This window comes from Heterocephalus glaber, unplaced genomic scaffold (genome assembly GCF_053883595.1).
Source record: "Heterocephalus glaber isolate CG9 unplaced genomic scaffold, H.glaber_assembly_v1.0 deba00001600, whole genome shotgun sequence".
Classification (NCBI taxonomy): domain Eukaryota; kingdom Metazoa; phylum Chordata; class Mammalia; order Rodentia; family Bathyergidae; genus Heterocephalus; species Heterocephalus glaber.
In genome coordinates, this window is record NW_028258372.1 from 4,762,221 (window position 1) to 4,783,760 (window position 21,540).

Below are 21,540 nucleotides of genomic sequence, written 5' to 3' on the forward strand. Positions count from 1 at the left end.
TCTCTTTGTGCATAAAAAGAGCTCCCATTTTCCCTCCCACGTGCTGTCCTGAATTCCCCTCTTCCTCCTCAGAGTTTTACTTTTTCTCAGAACGTCAGTGTGTGCCATATGACAGTGATTTTTTTGCAGTAACTGTTTTATTCTTCCATAAGAACCTTTACAATGGCGGACTCCTGTAATACTTATGTATGAATTAAAGCTGTTCCAAGACAAAAATCAAAACTTGCATATCATCATTTTTGACAATCTTTTAAAATTCCTCTTCAGTGCGAGCAGAATTTTTGACTGGTGCTCCAAAACTTTTAAGCAACAATACTAATATATATATTTTTTGCATCTAAGCTCTCATTCTTTTTAGGTTTATGATAAAGATCTCAGAGAAGACAAATCATTAATTCAATGCAGTATTGTGAGCTTACCAAGAAAAAGTACATTTCATTCTGTTTTATACAAAAGTCAGGCGGAATTCTAAGCAAAAGCAATTTTGAATTAAAATGCTCCAGTAGGCTTACTGTGTTAGGGAGAGGGTCTCCAAGCCTCGGTGGCCAGCGTGAGGGTAAAGTAACTCACCTCCTCTGAGGGACCCCCAAGAAATGATCGTGGTAGCAGGAGCTTTATTTCGCTCCCTTGCAATAGCAACAACAAAATGATGCCACAGACGAAAACTGTCATGTCCCACCCACTCCATCTGTCCTGTGCACCCACAGCTCCCCTCATTCTACAAATTAATCTTTCACACATTTTTTAACAAAAAAAGTGTTAATGTTATAAAGGAAAAAAAACCCCAAGGAAAACAGAAAGGGCCGTGTAGAAAATAAATTAAATTTAAATTTGATGGCAGTTATGACTTTTTTATTGACTATAAGAGCAAACAGTCACATCAAATTGGTGCCACTGGCATATAATTAAAACTACAGGGCGCCCTTAATGATCTCTGACAATGATCGCGTGTGTGTTTTTTTTAAATATAGCATGCACATTTTGTCCAATTTGGGCTCTTTTTTCCTGTTGCTTTTGTCCTCTTTCTGAGTGGATATTATTCATGAACTGAGTCTTTATTATCTATTTGGCCATCTGCATAGCATTGGCCATAGTCCCCTGTATTATAATTTTGAGTGAAAATAAGGACTGTTGGAGATTGCAACCCTAAAAATAATAATGATAAGAACGCAAATGTGAAAAGCATAAAGGAAAACATTTGGAATGGAGGTGAGGTTTGGAGGCACATGACATGGAGGTAGAGAGAAAATATAAAATGTTCCCTTCAGTCATTTGGGGAAATAGAATCTGGATATTCACTCTGACCAAACTAACATCTACTCGCATTGATAAGACAGCAGGCAGTTCTGAGAGCTATGCTTCTTTGTGCTCGAAAGTCTCTGAAAGGAAAAACAAGCCTTTGTTTCCTTTCCAGTCCCCTCTTGTTTCACAAGTGCACACACCTTGCGGTGGGGCGGTGACTCCAAGAATAGCCGAGCTCACCAGGTGTTAGGTCCCCTGTTCTTAATTTAGTGAAGGGAGATTTTCGAAAAAGTTAAAATAATAGGATATATTATTTCCAATTCAAAAAAATTAGTGAGCTCTGAGTATAACTCAGTGGTGGAGCACTTGCTCAGCATGCTTGAGGCCCTGGGTTCCATTCCTAGCATAGAATGAATGAATGAATGAATGAATGAATAAATCAATAAATAAAGTATTGCCCCCCAAAAATATAATTAACAATGTATGCAATTATTTTATTTCTAAAATTTTACCTAATGTTTTTGGTTGTCCCCATTTCCTTTTCCTTCTGTCTCCTTTTGATCTTTTCTGAAATTGTCTTTATCAGGGTCAGTTTACCATTGTTTTTCCCTTTTTACTTGTCAGATCTTTCCTGTAGCCACAGGAAAGCCATCAAAATCAGCTGATTGAAAAATGAGTATGGATTAGGAAACAACCATCTTCTGAGAAGAATAAATACATAGGCTACATTTATGACCTCAAATGAAAATATATAATATTCTATTTGATTTTTAATGTTCCTTGAAATTTTTGCTTGCATTTGATTCCTATTCAACTAGAATAATGTTCAATTAAAGCTGTGCTTTCACACACACACACACACTGCTTGGGCTCACTACCAAAGCAAGATGAATTCTGTCAATTACCTCATTATTGAGAAAATGAGTTATTTACATGCACTTAATAGTCATTTAAAATAACTTTCTTTTTGTATTTGTCTTTCCCTCCAAATTCATTCAAATTGGTTCATGTATGTAGATAGTAGCAACCTAAATAACATAAAATTTTCAAATTTGGAATGTTCAAACTAATCACTTTAGTATCCATATTGATTTACCTAAAAATAACGAAGAAGTTCTAAAATCAAGAGTGATAGCCCAGTTTCAAAAATAGCCTCTTATGTGTTTGCTCATGCTGGGTAAAATTTAGGCCATGCATTTTTATTTATTTTCACAAATAAACTATTAAGAGTTTACTTAACTATTTAACTTGTATGGGGAGGATATGCTGGTCATTAAAAATGATTGGTTTAATCTGTTGATTTTATTTTTAAGACTACTTTGAGTATAAATATTATTATGGCCCTTAAATACTAAACATTTCTATCTTACTGAATGGCATGCAATTTTGATTGATGTTATAAAACTTATGTTTACATATGATGTGTTTACGCCATGAGATTTGCAGAAAGTAAAAATCTGATGTTATTTTATATTCCTGTTTTAAGCAACATAGTTCCACTAAATTGGTATGATCATTGATATTTTAAAACCTTATCCAGATAGGCATTTAATAATATGGCATATAGGCTGTAATGTAGCTCAGTGGTACAGCACCTGGATTTGATCCCTACCACAGGAAAAAAGAAAGAAAGAAAGAAGGAGAGAGAGAGAGAGAAAAAAGCATACACAGAAAAATCATATTTCTCTTTAAAAAACTATATTTCTTAAAAAAGTAAACCCAGTTTCTTCCCTTAATAGAAAGCCCATAGTCTTGAGCATTCACAATTGAATCAAGGTTTTTATCCTTGCAAAAAAAAAAAAAAAAAAAAGTGGTTAAACAGCATGAATTTAAAAATCTTTTAGTGCTATGATGTAACAGAAATACTTCTAATGATATTAAGAGATACTCTACTTAGGTGAAATGTTCATGTCAGTATCACTTGCCTCAGCCCTTCTCTTTTATTGTCCCTCCAACCTTCCCTCAAAGTACTACCTTGTGCTCAATGCAAACATTATCCCTTACCCTAGCTTACATTGCTCTGAGTCTAACTAGAATTCCCAAGGCAGTGTAATGAATAGGGCCTCTCTCTACACTCATTCTCATCCTGTGGGAGTTTTAGAATTATTTAGAAAGGCAGAATTGGAGGAATGAGTTACTAACAATACTTGGGTGAAGTATGTGCCTTCTTGAATATTTCTATAGCTGTTTTTAAGTGTCACAGACCCATAAGCTCAAAAGCTGTCTGAGAAGAAAAGATCTCAAATTTCTGACCAGATCCCTCCTTATGGCTGTGAGAGTTTAATTTTCATTTAAACAATAATAAATATAGGCATAAGGGTTTGAGATGAATTATGTAAGCCCTTTAGCCATAACCATTACATTCTGCCACCAAATGAGCTGCTGTTCTCACTTTGTTTTATGGGCTCTGCGAAGCCTGTGTTATTATATCTGCCAAATAAAACCCAGCAAACCATGCAAATGAAAATATAATCTTTTATTTCTCATAGTCACAGAATGCACCTATATATAGTTTTATCAATTCCTCTGCATCAGATTTATTGCTATTAGGACCCTATTGTCTTAAAAGAATCTGCAGAAAGGGAAAACGTCTCTTGCTTGGAGGCATCTTCATTTTTATCCACCAATGACTTATGTCTTTAGTTGAAACTATACTTGAAAATTCAGAAATAATTCCTTCCATTATATTCTTAGCTTGTCTATGCAGTTCAATTGAGATCATGGACTTTTTCTGTAATGATAAAGATCCAAAAGATTATGTATTTTTCTAAGTATGGCAGATTCTATTAATGGAGCTCCCTACCATTTTTTTATTTTTTATTTTTTATGAGGCCTCAACTCTTACCTCAGTCTCTGGAGTAGCTGGTACTATAGTCATGTACCACTGGGCCCATGAGAGTTTTTTTCTTCTAGTTTCAGCATGGCCTAAATATCTGAAAAACAGCAACTCAGCAAACTGATGAAGTAGCTCTGCAACTTACCAATTTCAGGCTAGGGCATTGGATGAGTCACCCTTTCTTTTCAATATTTTCCACATTTTCCACCAAGTAATGAAAATAATAGCTCTTATGTCTCTTAGTTTTGAGGAATAACTCATCTCTAAAAGAGGAAATATTCTTTATTTTCTTTTTCCTTTTCTTTTTTAAGAGACAGGATCTCACTGTTTCTCATGTTGATCCCAAATTCTTGAGCTAAAGGAATCCTCTTACCTCAGCCCCCTGAGTACCTGGGACTACAGGTGCACAATACAGCACCCAGCTAAATGAAATATTCTTTATATAGAGAATTTCTATGATCTTACCAAGAGTAAAACATTTACTATGTTCATAGAGGGTTGAGTCAGAGTACCGCTGAGAAAATAAGTGGCCACTTTTCTGGTAGTCTACATATAAAATGCATTTCTCTCTTTGTTCTGGGTTTGCAGGGAGTGTCTGAACATGTAAAGCACTGATCTTACCTCCAGCCTCTGGAAAAATGCTAAGGTCGAAGTCATTTCTTTCCCTCTCTCCCTCCCTTCCTTTCCTTTCTCTCACTTCTTTCCTCTCTTTGTTGTTCCTTCCTTTCCTTTTTTCTTCCCTATAAATATTTTGTGGATGCTTATTATGTGCTAAGCCGCATTCTGGCAGCTAAGGATACAGCTGGTCATATAGAAAAAGGCTCCATTCTGAGAGAACTTATGATATCCCTCCCAAAAAAGACAGGAAATGAAAAATAGGGTCTAGGATGCATGAGACCTTGGGTTTGATCTCCAGCACTGCACCAAAAATAAATAAATAAATAAATAATAGAAAGTATCTCAGATCATGGAAATTTTCCTTATTCACTTTATCAACGTAGTTCAACCTAGGTTCTTTCCAATGGTAATTTATACATCTGGCATGAAATAAGCTAGATGTTTTGAATGGAGGCTGATGTGCCTAGTACCAGGCATCATGTATGACGGTGTTCAGTCAGTGCTCAGTGAATGTATTCATTTCTAAAATGTGACTAGTTATGTTAACAAACAGATCATATCTCTCAATGAAATGTCAATATAATCCCATGCTTTCTCCATAGGGCCAGTCTACAACTATGTAATGAGTGGGCTACAAAACTCTTACATTGTTTAAAAAAATCCATTTTGTATCAGGCAGGATTTTATCAGAAAAAGCAATCTAATGACACAGGCACATGAGCTCAAGCACACACACACACACACACACACACACACACTGTATGTACTGTGTACACTGTAACACTTCACATCTAGGAAAAGTTAAATACTGTTCTAAGTATTCTTGGACCAAGTCCATCTACTCACCACTCAAAAGCCAATACTCTGGAGACAAATTGGTGGGAACAAAATCAGGCTTATTCCAGGGCCAGCCCTAAGAAAATGGAGTGGGCTATCATCCTCAAAGCACCACATTTGGGGTCTCAGGCACGTGAAAGGACATTTGTAGAGAGAAAAGACAGATGCAGTGGCACAGTAGGTAGAAAGGTCACTTGTTGGGTGGAGTCTTCATCACAGAGGGGGTGTGTCTCCACCCCTCCCAAGCTGGAATACTGCAACTGACCTTGACCTTTTGGAGCTGGTTCCCATATTTTCTTTAGACATTTTACTTTTTTGCAAGTTGAAGTGCATAGCAATTTATGTGCTTTATGTTAGTTAATATACAGGATTAAAGAATAAGAAGAGGCGTTACATATTCCATTGTTATCTGAAGGTCACCAGAGGGTCTAGGTTCTGTAAATCTAAAGGAAGATTATTTAGTGTTTAACATCTTAATCATTTAGGCGAGGCTTTGCTTTAGAATTTAGAATGCCAGGCAAAAAGGGAGGGGAAGCAAAAGTAACTCTGCCAAGGACAACTCCCAAAGGAGTGGCCACCATTCCACAAGTATATTCTAGTCCTCTTTACTTTTGGGCTGCTCCATAAGGCATTATTTATGGACAATTAATGAGACATGGTTTGACAAAGAATAGTGGCATAGATGAGCAGAGCCCAGCAAAGAATATTAGCATCTCTGCTTCCTTTACTTTGTCACTTCATGTTCCATCTCTACCACCACCGCCTCTTCCCCAAACCACTTCCCTTCTCTTTACTGCTCTTCAATTACCCTACATTGTCACAGCCTTCCAACTGTCATGTAACCCCTCCCAGGTCTCTCTATAGAATATCGTCATTTGTGTCTGACTAAAGTGCCTATTGTGAATGTGTCTTTGTAACTCAGTCTCTCGTTGCTGCTGTCTTAGAGTCCGTTCCCTGCACCTGTCCATATTTGAAATGCTAAGGCATGGCTTGGCACTGGAGACTGATCACCAGTTTCTTTTGTTGTTGCTGTTTTGATCTACCTTTTCTTTTTTGCTGTAGCCTTCACGAACAGCCTCGGTTTTACAAAATAACTTCAGAGCAATGGGTTCTCAGTTAAACACAGGCCAATACATTATCATACACAGAACAAAGAAAGCTTCCAGACCTCTAGGAGGGTTTTGAAATCTGTTTTCTCATAGTTGATATTCGAGAACCACTTTTTCTATTGTCTCCCATAAAGTCATTACTGCAGATTCAATTTAAAGTGCTTATTTTTACTGAGTTTAATTTAGATACACATTTGCATTGTAAAATGGGTACTTTAAAAATAATCATTTTAGTCTTAAGCAGAAATGCTAGTTCTTTGTAAGAGAAGCAACTTCCTGAGTTGCATGTGATCCCTCAGGGCAAAGTAAATTTCTGGAGTGAGATTTAACCTTCTGTCTGCTTTTATGTCTGCAAGCAGTTTGAATTTGGTATGCACCCAGACTTTTGTGCTGAATGTATAGAGTTTCTTTATAACCAAGGATTTTAATTAAGATAGTTTACATTATTTATATTAGTTAGGATTACTCTGCATTTACGAGGCATCAACAATAAATTATCACTGAAAGAAAAAAATCTTACTGTTGTTCAGTGGGTTCACAAAGACATTTATACATAATGAAGTCATAAATATAAGGGGGATTACATTACTTCATGTATTGTTGGCACCTAGCACATGGCAGAAAATGTACAAGAATTATGATAATACAGACACACATTTCTCCAAAGTATTGCAAGTTTTCAGATAATTTCTGGATGTGTCATTTTCCTTTCTGCTAGTTCAAGCCTGTGAAGGTGCTGTATTCAGGAGTGAAGCAAGCATAAAAGGTTTACATTTTTATTTTGAACAAAAGAATACCTAATTTACTATATTTACAGAATTTTAGAACAACACCTCTCTCTTAAAGACTTACATGAATATCATAGGTTCATATCAAATCTTTTTAAACAGCCTATCATCTGGAAAAGTCAAATGTTCAGATGAATTACTTTAGAAATCAAAACTAAAAAGAAATCTATTGATGAAATACACGTACCTTTTTTTTCAGGGCGGGGGGTGGGTACCGGGGATTGAACTCAGGACCTTGCGCTTGGGAGGCAGGTGCCAGAACCCCTGAGCTAAATCTCGGACCCAATAAGTGCATCTTTTAATTACCCAAATCAATGCAATCTTCAATACAGGAGATAAATTCTAACATCTGGTTTTTAGATGCACTGTGTGATTTTCAAGGACGGTAAGCTTGCCTATATACATTTATTTTATTTAGGGTAACATTTAAATAATTTTTAACTGACTGAACTTCAGTAAGTGGATCACAGGAAGGTATTCTGTGTAACAAGAAAGAGTGCGGCTTGGGGTTCAAAATTCCCTGGGTGGGTGGAGGTGTCCCTCAGGAGGACAGCACTTGCCTAACATGTGAAGGCCCTGGGTTCCATCCCCAGCACACATGCACGTGCACACACACTGCCTGGGATCATATATAAAGTGAATGATGAATGTATTTATTGCACAAAGTTAACTATGAAAATACTATATATGCATTTTTAAACTTACGCAAAAGGTGCAATGCATATGATGAAGGTCAAGTCAATGAGAGACGGAGACAGAAAGATAGTAAAAAAGAGAAAAAAGAGGTGTGAATTGAATGGCTACTGAAGTCCCTCTTTGCGTTTTTCCTACATTCTCTGAAGTGGTCAGTCTTAGTCCAGATGGAGCCTCCTTCAGGCATTTTGCTGTTTATAAAAACACAAATTTACAGTAAGCAACTGGAAACTAGCTTCACCGAAAGGGCAGTTCTGGGAATATTGTACCCTTTGCTCCTCTTTGTCCTTAACCCTCCACAGGTTTGAATGACTGGTGCGGGCTCTGTGCCTTTTTGGTATGGGGTGAGACTGGTGCCCGCACACCTTGAGGGTTTCTCCTCCAGAGTTTACGGAGACATCACTTTTGTCTTCAGGGCTGGGAATCAGGCAGAATGATCTCCAACATCTGGCTGATCATAGTTCAAGAACTTACCCAATAGTTCAAGTATCACAGAATCCACAATCCCGGGAAAGACTTGGTACATAATGTGCTCTGGAGAAGTATAAATGTATATCCAAGTATCTTTAAAAATGCTGCTCCCTGTCTACTTCACAGTTGCGACAGGTGTTCCAATTTGTTCATTTACGTTCTTTTTTCACTGTCTCAGCTATGTTTCTGTGCCTCTTTCTCCCTTTAGACCACACCAACCTGTTCATTTCTAAAAGCTAGGGATGGGGGGAGAGAGAGAATGGGGAGAGTTGCGGGTGGGAGAGAAAGAAAAGCTAAGTTAAAAGTTTCATGTACTGTGTGGTATGGAAAGTGAGCAGGCTTACTAGAAGCTTGAGCAAACTTTTCATTTAGTGTGTGCTTTTCTCTCTATAGGTAAAATAACCACAGCTAGATATGGTAGCTATTTTCAGCTACTCAGGATGCTGAGGCAAGAGAATCCTTTGTGCCCAGGAGTTTGAGATCAACCTAGGCAATTCAGTGAGACCATTAAAAGAAAAAACCCACAAACAAAAAACAAAAGCCAGGTTAACGTATACTGTACTTTGTTACATTTTATAGTTGTTATATTATAAATATCACACATTGGAATATATAGTCTTTTGTTATTTGCCTCTCTCATTTTTAAAGAAAAAATTCCAATTATATGTGGTTAATACAGTCAATGTTCAAAAATTAATTTCATTGATACGTTTCCAACATGATCTACTGTATAAAGTATAATAAAAATACTGATGTTTTTAAGTGATTTAACCTGTGGTCCACATTTAAAGTCAGACATTCATTTTAGGCAGTTACCCATCAAATTAAATTTTATTTGGTCTGTCAGTTTTCGATACTGTTAAATTGTAATTGGTTAAATGCATGTTATTAAAACAAAACTTGTTCTCTGGCAAGAACTCTAACTATGAATGGTTAGATTCTCTTCTAGCATTTTCTTTTTAAATTTCAGGACTTAGAAAAGTATAAATTAATTGGAACTGTACAGGAATGATGTTCCTACAGAGAGAAAGCAATGGTGTATTTTCTCAATATTTTAGTATTGGCACCTTTTGCACCCTCCCCCACTTTGTGAGGAAAAAAAGGAAAGTAGATTATTAACTCCAAAACAACACAACAACAACAAATCCCAAACACACAAAAGCAATCCCCTCCTCCCCCATCAACTACAACCACCAACTCTGTCAAGTAGTTTGGTATAATGGTTAATTTGCTAAGCCTGCTGTATAGGGGCGAACAGACGCCACTTTGAGGCACTTACTTAAAGGAAACATTTAGAATCTTGATTTTTACCTTCCATGGTTTCAATGGGTGCATAATAAAAAATAGTATTCATTCTGTATTATGATACATCTGATAACTGTCAAAATTTGCAGTATATTGATTTTCTAAAGAGGATTAAAAGTATCATTTGCACAGTAAGTTTATAAATTCAAATGAAGCCAGAGAATTTTAAAAGGGCAGAGAAAGTATAATTGCACCAGGGACCTTGGATAAGACTGTTGTAGCAATTGAGGGGTGACATACTGCCTCCCTTAAATACCCATTTTATCTCTATTTCCAGTTCTCAAAATGAATTGTAGTAATGAGTGTTAGAAGGAAAAAACAATGATCATAATTTTGATGCACCAAAGTCTCTTCCTCCACATCTGTGGGGTTGTTATTCTACTTGTAGATACATTCTGTAAAACCTTTTGTTAGACTTGCAATTTTGTTCTCAACCACGTACACTTTGGTATCTTAAGTTTTTTGTGGATAATCCGAATGTTCTGATTTTCTCATGAATGTGTCTGATATCCTGACACTATCAATTATTTGATATCTATTTATCCAGAGATCTACTTTCCTTATTTTTAATTGGTGAGATACAGCTTTGAGAATGCAAACACTCTCCCCCCTTTCCCCCTGAACTTGTTGGCGATGCATGTGTTCTTTTTTACTTCTCTCTCTCAGTATGTTTCATCCATCAGAACAGTTATAAATGTTCCTAATTTGAAACATGTGAAATTGAAATTGGGCCTTTTAACAAAAGACTGGAAAGACCCAGAATTTATCAACAGCATGGATACAAAATAGACTTCATGGGATAAAAATCTCCAGTTAGTATAGGATAGCCTTGACCTTAGTGATCCGTGTCCACGAGGACACAGAAGATTGAGGAAAGAGTAGAGAACATCACGCCTGTTTCTAACTGGATGTCCCAATGCTGTTTCAGTCTCAGGAATTTCGTGAGCTCCCGTTTCACCTCATTAGCAATTCAACATGTCTGATTTGCCCACACCATTCAACTTTACCCATTTGACCCGGAACAAAGCGAAAGCACACTTTGCCCACTGGAAAGGTGTCCCCGCAAGTTGGTTAGCAACAAGCTTGCCAATCCGGGTTCGGTTAGCAAAGAATAAACACGTTTCATTTAGACAATTACTCATGTATTGACTTCCTCACTATGCAGATTTCTATTTCATTTTCTTGCCCCCCCCCTTTGCTATTCACCTTTTTATCGCATTTGACTTAACAAGATTTCACTTTTCTCCAGAGCAGAAATTTCTGCCTTTTTTCCTGGCTGTGGCCAGTGATCAACACAGTTTAACTGCGAAGAAAAGGGACTGAGGAGAAGTTTATTTGAAGGTAAGGAACAGCGACACAAGTCTAACATCTTGCCTGGGTAAAGTTGTGGCTTGTTACATAGCAATTAAGGAATCCGCTAAAGCATCTACAAGCATCAATTTTACTGTAAAGCCCTAGAATTTGGTCACTCAGGAATGCCTTGTAACAGCCTAAGTATAGACGGGACGCGAGGTTTCTAGGGGAAGTGCAGGCGCTCGGCTCTGCCTAACACTTGCCGGCGAAGCTGCGCCTCCCTCAGCGGCTCGCCGAGGTGCACCTGGCGGACACCGCGGCGCGGAGCCGGCGAGGGCAGGCGGGGACCCAGGCGAGGGCGCAGAGGGGCTGCCGAGGCCGGCCTAGAGTCCCGCGTCCCCGGGTGCCCGGCCAAGCCCAGCACGCTTAAAAAGTATATCCGCGGTCGCCACGGCGCGCACCGAAGAGCTTGCTCCGCACCCACAAAGTGCGCGGGGACTCGGAGCCTGGAAACAGGCCCCTCCCAGCGCAGCTGTCGCCGCCGCCTGCGGGCTCCTTTCACTTTCTCACGGCCAAGTCACCCAGAGGGGCGCCGCTGCCGACATCGCCGCAGCGCCCGCGGACTCCGCCCCGCGCCGCCTCGCTACCGGCCCCCACCCGCCCGGGCTCCGCCCACCCCGACATTTTCCGCCTGCGATTGGCGAGCGCGGGCGGCAGCCCCAGATAGCCTCTCCTATTGGCTAGAGCCCTTTGTCAGTCCGCCTTTGGCCCACCGCCCCCTCCGCCCTCTCTGAAACGACGCCCTCCTATTGGAAGAGTCTGCGGCCTGGGGGCGGGCGGGGAGCGCCGGTCCTGCCGCTTTCGGTCAATCGCAGACGCCCGGCGCGGGCAGGGGAGGAGGGGGGCGGGCCGAGGGGGAACATCTGGCCGGCGCCGCCGCGTGCGTGCGTGGTGCGTCCTCCCGCCCCCTCCCCTCCCTCCCTCCCCTCCCCCGCGCCGCCCCCCCCCCCAACCGGCCCCCCGCCCCGTCGGCTCCGCGCTCGCTCCCTCGCTCCCTCGCTGTGTCTGGCAGGCTGCGGCCGCCGCTGGGCTGCTGCCATGGGGAGCCGTTGAGAGTGGGGCCCTCTTCGCTCCGCCGCGCTCCTCCGGCTGCCAGCGGGGTGGGAGGGAGGGAGGGAGCGGGCGGCGGGGCCGGGGGGTGGGGGGCCGGGCGGGAGGGGGCCCGAGGAGGAGGAAGCCCACCAAGTCCGGCAGCGGCGGCGGCCGGGCGGAGGCGGCGGTGCAGGCGGCGGCGGAGGCGGACGCGGCGGCGGGGACGCGGTGACTTAGGGCCGCTCCGTGTGAGTCCCGCGCCGGCCCGGTCCCTGACCCGCGCCCTCGGCGCCCCGGCCCCCGGCGGGCGGGGGGCGGCAGGCATGCGGCGGGGCGAGCGGGCCGGCGCCCCCGCGAGTGGAGTTAGTTTGTGCGGGCGGAGCGGCGGGGGGCGACGCAGCTGCGGGAGGCCGGGCGCGGGGCTGGGGCCGCCGCAGCTGCGGGGCGGGCGGGGCGGGCTCGGGCCGCGCCCCCCCGGCCGGTGCAGCTGCGGCGCGGGGCTGGCTCGGCCGGTGCAGCTGCGGCGGCGCCTCTCGGGTGCGGAGGGCGGCGGGCTGGGGGAGGGGGCTTGGGAGCCGCCGCAGCTGCAGTGGCGCCCGGGACGGCCGTGCTCCGGGACCGTGCAGCTGCAGTGCGCCCGGGAGGGAGGAGGAGGGAGGAGGAGGGCAGGGCAGGGCGCCCCTCCCGGGCCGGGCCGTGGCCGTTGCTGGGAGGCCCAGGGGCTTGCGCGCGGTGGCGTCGGGGAAGCGGTAGCAACCACCCTCCTCCCGCTGGCTTCTTCTTGCGACTTTTCTTTTGTTGTTGCCGTGACCCGGCTCTGCTTTCTTGGCTGTTGTTGAAGGTGTTTTCCTGCTGCACCGGCTCTACGCCCTCCACCTCCTTCCCTGTGGTTTTAACCTTCCTCTTTCCCCGTGTGCTCTAAGCACGGGCAGCTACGTCGATTTGCATTTCTTCCCCACTCGGCACCCCCCAACCCCGCCCGCACCTCTTTGAAAAACAAAACTCCAACCTCTCAAAACCTCTGTGGGTCCGCGGTAGCGAGACGTGAAGGGGTTGATTTGTGGAGTGGGAGTCGCTGGCCCATTGCGGTGCTTGGGGCTCATTAAACTGTCACTCACCCCCCACCCCACTGGGTAAATGGGGTGATTAATGTCTGATACGTTGGAATGGGGCGAGGGCATTTGTGGAGACTAGGCTGTGTAGCTTGGGGGGAAGAGGCTCTGGAACTAGGCGTTCATAATTATGTCATTCACTGCGAAGTTAGGGAAAGTTAGGTTTGTGACTTTGGGAAAGCGGGGACAGGACAGAGTCGCTGGGTTTTGTTACCCTTTAACTCTTTGCCACGGTTTCCTAATGAGACCAAGTAGTTACTGCGGGGGCTGGGGCTCCTGCGCCTCAGGCCCCAGCCCCTTTCCTACTTTTCACTCTCTCAAGTGCCTGTTGGAAAAGTGTTTGACTTTCATGGATGTCGCAGCACCTTGCAGGGCGCTGGTCAGCCCAGCCCGGGTTACATTACCATTTCATCAGCCACTAGAAAAGACTCACAAACTCTAGCTAAAAAGTTCCTCAACTTACGGGACCGCCCCCCCCCCAAAGGTTTTCTTGTGATCAAGAACATTACAGAGTGACCAAAAAAAAGAAAAACAAAAAGAGAAAAGAAAAAAATGTTATGGGACACAGATCAAGGCAAGGCTCTGCGTTTTCTGCGCAGAAAGATCAGATACGCAGGTATAGCCTTCATTTTAAGTGACGGCAGCAGGTTGTATCAGCTTATTAATTTGTCTCATTGAACTGAAATACTTTCTAGGATTTCAGAAAGTGCAGTTTCAGCTTGTTGATACTGAGAATTGAAATTTGCATTAGCTTTGGCAGTGTGAGAAATTTTCCTGAGAAGGTAGTTGTAGATAAGTTGTTAAGTAAGAGTGAAATAAGGTGAACCAGGCTGAAGTAATAGTTCCTAATAAGTCTGCCAGTGTTTCAGTGATGGATACCATTATCTCCACAGAAAAAAGCCTGGTAATAATGTTGAAATGGGACTGGAGATGTCAAATGGGTTAGTTAAAAAAATATCCCCAAGCTGCCTTTGAAACTAAACGTTGGAGTTGAATAAAAGTGAATCTGGATTTCCTGAATAGCACCGTGGCTTGAGTGTGCTGTCAGTATGCAAGCCAGTCCACCAACTTAAGACAGAAGTGTTGCTATTCCATAAATACAGTAGAACTCCATATGCTGAGTTTTTCAATTTCTTCTGTTAGAAAGTTTGGGGAAAAAAACGAAGACTTTGAAGTATTTTGTTTATACTAACAGAAGAGAAAAGTTCTCCTAAGAAAAAGCTGGTGGCAGGAGTGTAGAGGAGTAGCATATGGCATTAAAAGGAGCACAGCTGGAGGTAGCATTTCCATCTGAACATGATGTCAGAGCAGCTGACAGCCTGCCATCCCTCAGCCTTTTATTCTAACACAGACAGGGAGTTAGTGTGTGCGGATCTGTGGTGGAGAAGGTATCTCATTCCTCTCTAACATCATCTCCACTTTGCATCTGTCTCTCTTAGTCTGCTTTTTTTCCACCGATGTAACAGACCTGGAGCCAGGAAGACTCAGAGGAAAGGACTTAATCAGGTTTATGTGTCCTAAAGGTAGGAGTAGCAAGAGATTAGATTGAGCATATTTCTGTTTTGGTGTTTTGTTTATTTAATTTAAAAAAATCACATTACTTTTCTAACCCAGTTTAGGAATAATATATGAAATTGAGTATTAAATAATGATCTTACTGGAGTTGAAAGTCTTGGGCTTGCTTAGTTTTAATTTTTCTCCCTTTTACTTGAGCAAGTAAATAACTTTAATACACAGAAATATTTCAAGTTTTGAAATGTTAAGAAAGGCTTTGAAATACTGCTTTTTGAGATCACTTTGGATTAAAATGCTTTTTTGTTGTTCACTGTTATTTAGATTCCTTTTGCTTGAGGGGGGCAGAAATAGTAAACTGTCTGGAATCCAGCATTCAAACTTATATGAGAAGATTATTCTGGTTAAGAAGCTAGATTGTTGTGTAATTAATTCCACTGTGAAACTTTATTCTTCAAAACACTCAGCAGCACTACTGAAACATACAGCTGTAGTGCTTTTGAAACCGGAGGTTTTTTAAGATGAGGAAAAACCAAAAAGCAAAAAACCAAACTTTTGTCCTCAGGAGAATAGTTTGACTGGTTCCCTCATTTCTCTCTCAAATATATATATTTAAAAGCTCTGTAATTTCAGCATGACAATGATTATTTGCAGGAGTTTCTGTGTTAGTGACTAATTTAGAACTTGTAGATTTGAGCTGCCTGAATTGGCCAGACAGCTGTAATCGCACTCCTCTATTCTTAATCTCTTTATCTGGGCAGCAGCTGCCATATGGCCACAGTCAGCTGGATCAGATGTTTATAAGCTTCCTTCTTCGTCCCTCTGTCCTCTCAGCCTCCTAATTTGATCACGGCTACCTTGTGAGCTGCCCTCCAATCTTTATTTTTAGCCCTCTCAAGGATTAGGATTGATGTTAGCTGTGGGGCACTTAAAGTGATTGTATTGTAAATCTTGGTTTATTCTAGCAGTGGCTTCTTGCAGAATGGATCTGGCATTAGGATGAAAGTTTTAGGCTATCTTGGGCAAAGTGTAGAAGAAGGGAAGTAATTTCTGAATATTAAATTAGTATCTGTTCATCCTGAAATTGCACTTGCTGCAGTGAGTGGCATGGAGCCTGGCTTCTGGTCACAGGAGAGGGGAAGTCAGGTTTTCTTTATTTTTACAGAGTTCACTCACTAAAGTTGAATTTTGACCCTTTGTACATCTTTGCCTTTCCTCTCTCTCCATTTCACGCCCCCCCCTTACCAGAAAAGGCAAAGATGCATAGTTGAATAGAAGCTAGTGAGAAAAGAAAATATGTCATGTTATGTTGAAAAAAAGTATATTCTGTTGGCGAGGTAAGGCAGAGCCGAAAAGAAGTTTTTCTAGAAAGGCTTAAAAAAAATTGAATCTGCAAAGCTTTTGAGTTTCATTTAAGAGTGGTATGTCTTTATTCTTAAAAATTGGAATTAATTTTAATACGGAACTTATTTTGCCTTGCAGCAGATCAAAGTTTAGATGAGAATTTTCAGAGTTAAATAAAGGCTCTTTTGGTTCCCAGTATTGTTGAAGTACAGATTCTACCAGAAAAAGAAAAAATAGAACCATTTTTTTCTCAATTCATTTGAAAAAATCTTTGGATTTGTTCAGAATAAAGATGATCTTTTCCATCTGTTGGTATAGTTCCTTCTGATCTCGTACATGTGTGCTATACCTGCAAATCTTAAGGCATTAACATCTGTTTTTATACACAAGGCTTTTGTTGTTGTAACACTCTTGACTTTAAAAGTAAGTTGTTTGCTGATTTCTGGACTAATTATGCGATTTCATTTTTTTTTTTTCCTTGACTCAGCCAAATGTGTGTGTGTTTGCTTAAATTATGTGAAGTACAGTCAGGTATCAAAAGTATGAAATAAAAAGAATAGTTGAATGAGTTTTTTTGAATCTTCAGAATATATCTGGGACTTTCCTTTGTTCATGATATGAATTGTCCCTTTGAAATTAAAGCTATCTTGTAGTTTGATGAAGAACATAATTTGTCAAGTAGAGTTAGCTAAATTTCTTCTGAAAGAGATTTCAATTCCTATCCTCAGTAAGAGGCTGAAGTTAAATGTAGGCTTTTAAAACTTGATCAGAAGTTCAGGGAAGGTGGAGATGCATTAGGGACTGTTTGCTGGAGTAACGAAGTTCGGGAAGTGTACATTTTTCGCCCTAAATTTAGATCCTGGGTGTGTGATAAGCCTGATTAAAATTCAGGGGCATGTATCCCAGCAGCCAAGGTGGAATTAGTATTTTTTTATATGGGGACCAGAGTGCTGAAAAGTTGTTTTTGATTAGGTTCTAATGAGAAATTCTTCTTTCCCCAGGTTATGAAGACAGTATGGAGTTCCCAGACCATAGTAGACATTTGCTGCAGTGTCTGAGCGAGCAGAGACACCAGGGCTTTCTTTGTGATTGCACTGTTCTGGTGGGAGATGCCCAGTTCCGAGCGCACCGAGCTGTACTGGCTTCATGCAGCATGTATTTCCACCTCTTTTACAAGGACCAGCTGGACAAAAGAGACATTGTTCATCTGAACAGCGACATTGTTACAGCCCCCGCTTTCGCTCTCCTGCTTGAATTCATGTATGAAGGGAAACTCCAGTTCAAAGACTTGCCCATTGAAGACGTGCTAGCAGCTGCCAGTTATCTCCACATGTATGACATTGTCAAAGTCTGCAAAAAGAAGCTGAAAGAGAAAGCCACCACGGAGGCAGACAGCACCAAAAAGGAAGAAGATGCTTCAAGTTGTTCAGACAAAGTTGAGAGCCTCTCAGATGGCAGCAGCCACATGGCAGGCGATTTGCCCAGTGATGAAGATGAAGGGGAAGATGAAAAATTGAACATTCTGCCCAGCAAACGGGACTTGGCGGCCGAGCCTGGGAACATGTGGATGCGATTGCCCTCAGACTCAGCAGGCATCCCCCAGGCTGGCGGAGAGGCAGAGCCACACGCCACAGCAGCTGGAAAAACAGTAGCCAGCCCCTGCAGCTCAACAGAGTCTTTGTCCCAGAGGTCTGTCACCTCCGTGAGGGATTCGGCAGATGTTGACTGTGTGCTGGACCTGTCTGTCAAGTCCAGCCTTTCAGGAGTTGAAAATCTGAACAGCTCTTATTTCTCTTCACAGGACGTGCTGAGAAGCAACCTGGTGCAGGTGAAGGTGGAGAAAGAGGCTTCCTGTGATGAGAGTGATGTTGGCACTAATGACTATGACATGGAACATAGCACTGTGAAAGAAAGTGTGAGCACTAATAACAGGGTACAGTATGAGCCGGCCCATCTGGCTCCTCTGAGGGAGGACTCGGTCTTGAGGGAGCTGGACCGGGAGGACAAAGCCAGTGATGACGAAATGATGACCCCAGAGAGTGAGCGGGTCCAGGTGGAAGGGGGCATGGAGAGCAGTCTGCTCCCCTACGTCTCCAACATCCTGAGCCCTGCGGGCCAGATCTTCATGTGCCCCTTGTGCAACAAAGTCTTCCCCAGCCCTCACATCCTGCAGATCCACCTGAGCACCCACTTCCGGGAGCAGGATGGCATCCGCAGCAAGCCGGCGGCCGATGTCAACGTGCCCACGTGCTCGCTGTGTGGGAAGACTTTCTCCTGCATGTACACCCTCAAGCGCCACGAGAGGACTCACTCGGGGGAGAAGCCCTACACGTGCACCCAGTGCGGCAAGAGCTTCCAGTACTCGCACAACCTGAGCCGCCACGCCGTGGTGCACACGCGTGAGAAGCCACATGCCTGCAAGTGGTGTGAGCGCAGGTTCACGCAGTCGGGAGACCTGTACAGACACATTCGCAAGTTCCACTGTGAGTTGGTGAACTCCTTGTCGGTCAAAAGCGAAGCACTGAGCTTGCCTGCTGTCAGAGACTGGACCTTAGAAGATAGCTCTCAAGAACTTTGGAAATAATTTTATATATATATATAAATAATATATATATATACATATATACATAGATCTCTATATAGTTGTGGTACGGTCTAAAAGCAGTCTTGTTTCCTGGAACTAAAAAGTTGGGATCTTAACTTGTTTTTGCACTTTAGAATAATAGCATGAGAATCTCACTAATTTAGCATTCTGATAAAAGAAACTTTAGAGCAAGTCAGAGAATAGAGAGGTATCTTTTCTTTGAGGGATAGTTGAAGTAAGCCAGTAAGAACCTTCGAAACAAATTGTCCTATCACAAAATGCTTTCATATGGCTTAATTTTGTCAACACTGCATTGTCTTTGGAGTTCTTTTTTTGTGCCCCACATTTCTGGTTTTGTTTCTTAAAGTAGAAATTCCCTCCAGTTTTATTAGCCTCTGTGTCTCAAATTGCATGAACCTTTTCTGGCTGTTGGAAACCTGAATGCTTTTAGACCCAAATGGAAAATTTCTGAAATGCTGGATTATCTATTTTTAAACAAGCAGTTGACTTAAAACTTTCTGTGGCAACTTCTGGTTTTCTGACAGTTCCCAGTGAGAGATTCTGAAAGTACACTGGGATCACTGGACTACTGTCTTGGTGAAGGTTTGCTCGGGATGAAAAGGATGTCGCAGCTTCAGCAGTGTTGAACTGTGTGTTTAAAAATGTGAATTACTGTTCTTGTATACTGTAATTGATTACATGGGCCGGCGGGGGGGGGGGGTTGTCAAAGAACTTGACAGGTTGTGTTGATGCTCTTAGTTGAGTCTTGAAAAGTAAATATTAACGCTACAGAAATGCATGAGTTCAATATATTTTTGTCTTTGTTTGCATTGTATAACTTTAACGAGTGAGTTTAAAATTATTTAATTTCCTTAGAAAAATAGCACCATTTGGAAAAAAACTGGTGTTATGAAGAACGTAAATGCACTGTTTTTATTTTTATTTTATATAATTTAAATTGACTTTCCCACTGTCTTTAAGTTGAAACTGTTAAGCTGAATAAAATCTTAAGCTGCAAATTAGTAACTTCGCTACATAACAAGGAACATATACATGTTTACAAACGGCTTAAAGATTTGCATGTGCAGTGTGCATTTATAACAAACTTCTAATTGCACAAAACCCATGCCAGCTCAAAGTTTAGGTGTACACATTTACCCAGTTGAGCATTTTTAGAATAACTACTGCACAAATTGACAATAGGTCATTCTCTCCTTTTTTTTTTGCAACCCCTTTCTTTCTGTCCCCCCACCCCAACTCATGAAAAGATTCTATGGACTGAAAAAAGCCCCAGGCTGAAAGGACTGGACTGCCTTGATTGACATGGGGACGGGGTTAGTAGACTATGAGTATCGGCAGCAGAGGCTGCAGCCCAACGTGTGGTTTGAATGACCAGCACACAGGGCAAAAGCATTTTGCACAGTGTTTGTTTTCCTGTCTTGCACTTACAAATAAGGTCTATGGGAGTAGCATGGAAAACGTTTGCTGTTTTTCCCTTTTTTTTTTTTTAATTGCTTTTGTTTAAAATTTGATCGCCTTAACTACTGTAAACATAGCCTATTTTTGTGCTTAAGATACTGAATGGAAAACTCCATTGTGTGTTGCTGGACTGTTTTGGAAATATTTGGTCAAATGTGTGTTAATTTGGCTGTAATGGCATTTAAAGCAAACAAACAAAAAAAGCTGTGAAAATGGCCTTGGAGCATTATCTTTAGTTACTTGAAGAGTTTCTAGTTTTTTTAAATACAGTTTATGTTAAAATAATTTTTATTAATTTAGAGAAGACAATCAATGTCTGTGAGAAAAACGGACTTTCTTTTGGATTTTCTTTTTGTGGTCATTGTGAGTGATTGCTTCTTCCTTTTCTTAGTTTCCCATTCTTCCTCTGTTCTAAAACTTAGACTGACATCTAGCTTTGACAATCATAGTATGTTTTATTTTCCTGAGGGGGGAATAACTTATAATGCTGTTTAGTTTTGTACTATTGGTGTGTTGGTGAATTTTTAAACTGTGTGCTAACTGCAATAAATTATATGAACTGAGAATTTCCCGTGTGTGTGTGTGTGTGTATGTGTGTGTGTTTTGTATTATGATCACGTACTAGGTAGAGTCTAAGTATGTATAGTACACGGTCTCTTTTAACATCAGTTCTATTCAGAGTTTATGAAATTATTAATGTGCGTTAGGTTACCCAAATGGAAATGAGCAAACATTCTAATTTAAATGCACATTTAAAAAATATGACCCATTTTCTTTGGTCTCAATAAGAATATTGAGGTAATTCCCCAGAAACTTGTGAATCCGTGAAACTTCAAGTGGCAGCACAGGGTTTTTACGACAGGCTGTCCAACTACTAATCCATGCAACGTAAAGTCACTTTTCATGTGTAATTTTATCCTAAGTTGATTGGTCAAATCTACTCTGTGTTCTGGTTTAAGTGGAAAATTGAAGGGAGACCGGATGTCTTAATTTGGAAGACTGCTTGGCTAATGAGTGGATTTGTAGGCAATTGAATTAGCAGGCACTCAGTTGTTCAAGATTAGCTATGTGCATCCTTTTTGTTGCTGGGAGAACTTAAACAGTTCCAGGTTTTAATTCACAAATTTAAAATTTTAAAATTATTTAAATGTATGTGACATTAAAATAACACTTCCTTACCTTATGTGATTGTCCCAATTTCAGGCCTGTCTTGTTGGGTATATGT

The 21,540-nt window shown here is 41.6% G+C and overlaps 1 protein-coding gene and 1 long non-coding RNA gene across 6 annotated transcripts; one reads left to right on the forward strand and one right to left on the reverse strand.

Annotated features, from left to right (window-relative positions):
- Positions 1–3,673: 3,673 nt before the first annotated feature.
- On the reverse strand, positions 3,674–11,853 carry LOC110350922 (uncharacterized). The gene is made up of 3 exons (XR_002397868.2): positions 5,543–11,853; positions 4,088–4,175; positions 3,674–3,973 (listed from the first exon to the last, which is right to left on the reverse strand). It is a non-coding gene; the product is annotated as an uncharacterized LOC110350922 (long non-coding RNA).
- A 271-nt stretch (positions 11,854–12,124) lies between these two features.
- Positions 12,125–20,881, forward strand: Zbtb18 (zinc finger and BTB domain containing 18). 5 transcript variants are annotated; one of them, XM_087194273.1, is made up of 2 exons: positions 12,125–12,143; positions 17,254–20,881. In XM_087194273.1, exon 2 carries the CDS (start codon positions 17,268–17,270, stop codon positions 18,834–18,836), a length of 1,569 nt encoding a protein of 522 aa, XP_087050399.1. In that variant the 5' UTR covers positions 12,125–12,143; positions 17,254–17,267; the 3' UTR covers positions 18,837–20,881. The 5 variants fall into 5 exon arrangements, with proteins under 5 accessions (XP_087050399.1, XP_087050398.1, XP_004853561.1 ...); XM_087194272.1 differs by lacking the exon at positions 12,125–12,143 and adding an exon at positions 12,384–12,532; XM_004853504.4 differs by lacking the exon at positions 12,125–12,143 and adding an exon at positions 13,002–14,784.
- Positions 20,882–21,540: the final 659 nt, after the last annotated feature.